Source organism: Lissotriton vulgaris, chromosome 4_1 (genome assembly GCF_964263255.1).
Source record: "Lissotriton vulgaris chromosome 4_1, aLisVul1.2, whole genome shotgun sequence".
Taxonomy (NCBI): domain Eukaryota; kingdom Metazoa; phylum Chordata; class Amphibia; order Caudata; family Salamandridae; genus Lissotriton; species Lissotriton vulgaris.
In genome coordinates, this window is record NC_141691.1 from 1,516,130,491 (window position 1) to 1,516,137,504 (window position 7,014).

Below are 7,014 nucleotides of genomic sequence, written 5' to 3' on the forward strand. Positions count from 1 at the left end.
AATTGTTACAGGACAAGAATGTATTACCATTATCGGTATCAACAGATAAAGCTTGTTAAGGAGCTACAGTAGACTACAACAAAAAATGCAAGGACACAGCACTTACTACTACAAACCCAAAGACTCTCACTCCAAAAATATTAACTCGGGGGAAGATCAAAACTTACTGCTTGGCTGAAATTCAATGGGCACCTGCCACTCACCTGAAATTCAGAACTTTCTCACATATTAATGGATGCGAGTTTAGGGGCCAACAAATAAAGCTCAGGCATAGGCGAAATAAGCACAAAGACAAAGGGAATAATAAGAGACATATTCTCAACCTTAGCAAAGTGATAGGATCAGCATGCCTGCAAGTGGAGGAACATTCAAGAGAGTGGACCTTCGAGAGTGGGAGAGGGGAGATATCAGGCTCCAAGCAACTTATGATATGCAGGAAGAACATAATGGTATGATTGAGGACAGTGGTAAATTCAGAAATAGAGGACAGATAACCTGGGGTAGAACAGAATGATACGTGAGCATTCCTAGTTACAACCTAGGACACACGTGAAACATCAAATCTATGAATAGTCGAGAATAGGAGCACAAGAATGGCAATGGAGGTTTGCAAAAAAAGAAGCTTCAATGGATAGGCATGCTTTCTTCCCACATTTGAAATTCAGAGTATGGAAATTTAAAGACCTTGTGAAAAATGAATCATTGCTATCTGGACAATAATTCTTCACTCAGTGAGGAAACATGCCTCCCTTCCTCACAGCATACCATGAGGGAATGTCTGCTCCAGAAGTTCAAAACACTCTTTTCAGCCGACCCTAAGCCCTCTGTAGTTTGAGGACACAGACAAACCAGGTTATCAATGTACTACTCATGGGGACTTCAGTGAAAAACATAAAAAAGCTACAAGTTCTACAAAACTCGGCAGCCCGCCTGGTACTAAGGCTTCCCCGCCGAGCTCCTTCACGTCCCTCTCTAGCAGCCCTCCACTGGTTACCGATCAGTAAGAGGATTGTTTTTAAAGCCATGCTCTGGTGCCATAAAATCATTCATCACAGAGCTCCGGCATATATGTCTGATTTGGTGTCTGTGTATGAACCTAACAGATCTCTTAGATCCAAAGGAATGGGTCTACTCAAAACTACCTGCCCCAAAAAAGCTAAAATGGGTGGCAGATCATTTCGTACCTTAGCTGCCAAGCAATGGAACCTCCTGCCCCTAGATATTAGGCTGGAGAGTAATGAAATCAGATTCAGGAAGAAGTTGAAAACCTGCCTCTTTGCTGTGTGAACTGGTTCGCTTCTTTTTTTTCCTCTGCTGCTGCTCTCTTTCTCCATAGCGCGGGGACACGCCGGGAGGTGTTACCATGCGCTCTACAAACTCCTTTAAACTAAACTAAACTAATCTGGTCTAACTCATCCGCCTCAAGGAACCTGACACGGAAAAAAACAGTGAACATCTCTACCACTACTTGTACTAGCAATGTCTGAGAACTTTGAAGGAAATTGACAGCCAGGGAAACGCGGGCTGGCTGTGCAAGTTCCTCAGCACTGTACCAGTCACTTGGGGTGTCTCATATGGTTACCTCCTTCCCCTGCCCCACTCAAGATTTATAGAGAACCTATTGTGCATCTTCTGAGGCTAGAAGGTGTGATATTTGGCTTTGATGCAGCCAGCATTTTCATCCATTTCCCTCATGGGGGCTTCCCCCAAACAACCAATTGCCTAGCAGAATTGATGGGTGCACATGGACTTCACTTAAGTGAAAGGCCTTATTATGGGCCACAGACGTCACATGATCCAACCACTGAGGCTACCACCCATCCTTCCAGGACACACCTCCAGAGCTTTAAGTATGCTGGGCCGAATAGTACACTTCACATCACATGCATTTACAACGCATGCAATTACAACACAGTCGTTACAACGACCACGTTGTTACATTGCAGTACATTACAACCCAAGTCGTTACATCGACTTGCTGTAGAGGGCGCTCTAGACTTAATAGTATAATTTACTTTTTCAACTCCAGTGTGCGCAACAGTAAGGAAGTTGTTGGTAAAGGAAATTATACTATTCTTTTTGATAGCACTCTCCCTACAAGAAGTCGTTACATTGCCTTATAATGTACTGCGATGTAACAACGCGGTTGTTGTAACAACCACGTTGTAATCGCATGCTTTGTTTTCGCATGCGATGTAATGGCTGTTTCCCGATTGGTCCTGCCTGTGCTTAACACCAGCAATTCTTGAAAGCAGGTGCTGAGACGGGTCCCTATCAGGCTCTCCATTTTTGCCCTCACCCTCCGGGTGAAAACAAATCTTAACTCTGCAGCAGTACCACTGCTCAACGCCTTTGATGTAACTTCAGAGACTTGTTATAGTTCTTTCAGTCTCATCATTTCAGAACTAAAGCATTTCAATATTATATACCACAAAGCCATAGTTGTTGCTTATTTATTTTATGCAACTAACAACCACTGGCAAAGCCAATAGTCCTGGCTTGTGTAGGTTTAATGTGACTTGAATTATATTTCTGAATGTAATGACAGAAGCAGCAAAATACCAGTCGGTTGGCACACTATGCTAAGCACAGACTTTTAGCTTATCTGTTTTTAAACCACGCTCTTAATTACATCGGCCACGCCCCTTTGAGAGACCCCCCAGTTTTTTCATCCCACTTAAAGCCGTGCACACCTCCACACCTACGATCTCCTGCTAAAGACATTGGCACTTCCTCTGTGCTAGTCTCACACGAACACATGCTGATTGATACCAAGGTGGCATTTTTCTAAATCAGCCCTTGATGGACAACTCAAGAGCACACACTCATTAGACTCCAGTCTGTCCAGACCTCTACTGCTGGCCTCATCACAGGTGTAAGTAAAAACTCCCTCTGTCGCCAGACCATGGTACCTGCAACGCATGTTCAGTCATTCACCAGATAGTGGCCCAATTAATACATATGATTATTATTAACCAACCATTTGGATCTCTTTTCATCTGCCTATGAGGGGTGGATGTAAACTGTCCTTTTATGTTGGGTCTGGTGGCTTAATGGACTGATGCACCCACTTTAGGGTTCTGTGTTTCACCTCATGATCACAAGTTCAAATACCCACGGGCCCACTCAGCCTTTCATCCTTCTGAGGTCGGGAAAATGAGTACCATTGAGTTGGGTAACAATAAACATCTGCTATTTAGTGCCAAGATACCTTTCTGGGTGAAGGTGCCCTTTAACAAATACACATGCTATGTTATGAGCGTAGAAAGATGATTGCAGCATGTGCATTACTGCATAGAACTATCTTATTGGCACTGGAACCTTTCGCCTGCCAACTACACACATTTACCTGCAACATGTGCATTAGACCAGCGATCTATTTTTATGGAACTGGACACACAGTGTCACATCTGCCCTGTACACACAGATTTCTGCAGCAGCAGTAGCATTAACCCACTGTGCTGGTATAGTTGGAATTCAGCCTGTGAACTGTATGTTATAGCTAGACCTCAGTGGTATTTACATTACAGCACTGCAGTACGTCAGTGGACCTGCAAAAGGCACAACACCGCTTTATCTCCACCAGGAAACTTTTGAGAGAATATATGGTCACAGCATTTTCCTAATATGTCTGCAGTCCTATTCCAGCTGTCTTCTGGTGCCCTGTATGCACATTCATTGAAAATCGATACTGTGCGCCAAACTCAAATTCTACCATCACCAGCCTAGGTCCCGGGCTCCCTAAGAGCCTTTTTATCACCATTGTTTCCGTGGGCAGGGGTTGGCCTCTCCAAACCCGGCTCTTCCGAGCCACCGCTCAAATCAGTGCATCCCACATAATCCTGCCCTGGCAGGCAGGAGAAGGCCTACCCCCACCTCCCCTCCCCACCCCGGCCCGCACGACTCCTCCACATAGCTAATAATCACACCGATCTGTCCGAGTCACACCCCCACTCTCCGCGAGACGAGGAAGCGGCTGCGGATTACACACACTTCCCGCAGCCATGGACAGCTCCCCCGGGACCGACTCGGAGACAATGGCGAGTACCTGCACTACTCCCTCTGAGCCGCCGGGGCGCCCGCTCCTCTCCGAAGAAGCCGCAGCGGTGAACCCGGGGGGTTTCCCCCTTCTCCCGCGGAGCTGCAGCAAAAAGGCAGGCAGATCAGAGAAAGGGGACATGGCCCCCCTCAGCTGCCAGGGGGCGGGGGGAGGCCTGCCGGTGGCGAGGGTGTGCGGTCTGACGTCGCTGGGTGGTGCTCTGCCTGCAACTGGCAGGTGGAGCTGCACCAATGGGGGCTGGGGGTGTAGCCGGGCAGCAGTGTGTGGGAGGATGCGGGCCATGCCTTGGAGATGACAGGCCCTTATCTGACTCTGTGGCAGCGCACGCGGAGACCCCAGTGCACAGGCTCGCGCACGTTCGGAAGGGGGGATGGGGGGGGGGGGGGGGGGGGCTTGACTGACAGGCAGGAGGGTGCAGAGGCAAGCACCCCCTTTCTGCCTCAAAATATGAACGCTCCTTAATTGTCTTTACATTCAAAGGTAATTACAGATGTGTGTGTAATGAAAAAAGTTCACCATAGTTCATAACATAGGGTGCTATTTGACTCAAACGTCAGGGAATGGGTCGGGCAACTGAAATTGTGAACAGTGGGGACAGAGCCACGGGTGTAAAGGAAGATACACTCTTGTAGGCAAACCAAGTCTCTTAGATTGTTGGATGCAGTGTTATTGAAGTAGAACTTCCTTAGTTACAGATTACAGGTTAAAGGTAACAGCCCATCAGTAGCAGCATCCTTGCTGTTCAGCTCACTCTCGCCAGCTGATGTTCACACCAACCAATCACCCACAGCAGGGAGCTGAGACCTATGGAGAGGATGCACAGCAGCAATCACCGGCCACAACAGCCACCTTCAAAGCTAGACTGAAAGTTACTCGTTGGGCCTCTCTTCACTGTTCTGGTCCTTTGTGTAATACAGGACACCCTTCTTCTCGATGATATGTACATACATGATGGCTTATGGCAAACATGCCTGTCCAATAACAACGACCTGAGCGTCGCAGGGCTTAACCATCTTCACTTGATGAGCAGGTTCTCCCAAAATAATTTTAGCAAGAAACAAGAACCATATCTAGTCACATCCCTAGACTGCTCAAAGTGCCAAGAAGCCATACCAATGGCCGTCTCTATGCTATGTTAATGACAACTAATAATAAGACCAATGGCAAATGCTGGATTTTAGTACACATCATGCTAGTAAAACTGACATGTATGTGGAATTTGGGTCCTAGTTTCTGGGCCAATCAGTGGCAAAGCTTACTTTCAAAAACACATTCTGCCTGTAGTTCTGGCCTAATAGGGCGAGAGCAAAGTGTTTGGGTACCTCCACCCCGAGGAAGTATTGCAAATTGATTGGCAAGTGGTGTAATATGCACATTTATTTAAAAAAAATCACCATTCAGTATTTGACAGCAAACAACCCTACAGAAATTCTGTTTTTTGCTGCATGGTGTCCCAGGAGTTTTTCCATTTTCTTTATTATATATTTGTCCTGCCATTAGAACTCTCTACGCTTTACCTCTGCTTAATAGGAGTAAAGTACCCGTGATCCCCCTTTAAACATGATTAAATTTGCTTATCTTTGATTGAAATATTTAACTTGCATAGACGCCCCAGCACATAGTGTGGAAAATGTACCTTAGGGTCCGAAAGTGAAATGCCACCTATGGAGTGCTGTAAATCTATGAAACGTTTGCGTCCAAGATGCACATTGGAAAGGACCACAATACTTTTTATACACAAAAGATTTCTAGTGGTACAAGGTAAATACACAATTCAACATGTAACGAGCCAGTGTTTTTAATCCACAAGCTTGTGTGATTTATTTCACAATTATTCTCATATTTTTGAAAAACAATATACACAGTAACAGTATGTCATGTTAAAGAACACAATTTCACGATTTAACATTGTATACACAGACAATTCAAATTGTTGACACTACATAACATCGAAAAAATCAATGAACACAATAGCAAAAAATCACAGATCACCAGTCCTATATTAATAGATAAACAAACTGGGGCTGAGGTGGTCTGAGGTATACAGACATCAAATATCGACAATCTGCTGCCTATGTGTGCAGCCCTGGGACTTGAGATTGGAAGTGTTCACACTATGAGAGAATTATTTATAAACGTTTCTCATTGGGCACTTGTAAGAATATCTTGTCCCAGATGCCAGGGTGAACGTGTTTCCAACCCCACATTCATTTTGGGGATTTCGTCAGGACCTGGACTTGTTGGTATCTTATGTAGGAACTGCTCTTCCGTTATGGCTTTGATGGGGAGATGAGGAAGCAGGGGCCAAATGGTTGCCTGCATCAGGTGTTGATGTGAATTGTTTTAATGCGGGGGTCAGTCTTCGTCCTGTTTTTTTCTACTTTCGAAACGCATTGTGGAACCATATTCCAGAAACAATGTAAATGTAAAAGTAATTTATATTTATATAGCACATTATCACCAATGGTCTCTAAGCGCTTGCTTTGGGAACCCGTCCTGGTTTTTCCCTGTGAGATAACCCGTACTGGGCACCCCCAAGGTGAAAGCCAGGCATCCCGCCGTGGGGGGCCATAGTGGAGATTAGGCAAGCTATTGCCCGGAGTTGCAGAGTGTGAACCCGTGATTCGAGCAGGCACCGAAGCGAGAATTATCGAGTCCGTGGACATTTTTGGGCTCAAGACCCTGCTGCGTTCGGAATTGAACCCTGGTCCCAGGTCTGACCTCTGCTTCATGGTCTGCCTCTTCTAACCATTGAGCCACACTTCTCCATAATCATAGTCCGCTCTCCTGGTGTGAACACTTCCAATCTCAAGTCCCAGGGTTGCACACAATAATGTGTATATTGGTTTTCAAAAATCTGATAATAATTGTGAAATAAACCACCCAAGCACGTTGATTAAAAACACTGGCTCGTTACATGTTGAATTGTGTATTTAACCTATGGAGTGCAGCAC

General features: G+C 45.5%; 1 protein-coding gene across 1 annotated transcript in view; it reads right to left on the reverse strand.

Annotated features, from left to right (window-relative positions):
- Nucleotides 1–4,207, reverse strand: part of RGS20 (regulator of G protein signaling 20) — a 379,831-nt gene extending 375,624 nt beyond the window's left edge. Inside the window, exon 1 of the mRNA XM_086966962.1 lies at nucleotides 4,049–4,207. Within this exon, the coding sequence (XP_086823088.1) occupies nucleotides 4,049–4,180 (132 nt within the window). The 5' untranslated portion in view covers nucleotides 4,181–4,207. The remainder of the gene's footprint in view (nucleotides 1–4,048) is intronic.
- Nucleotides 4,208–7,014: the final 2,807 nt, after the last annotated feature.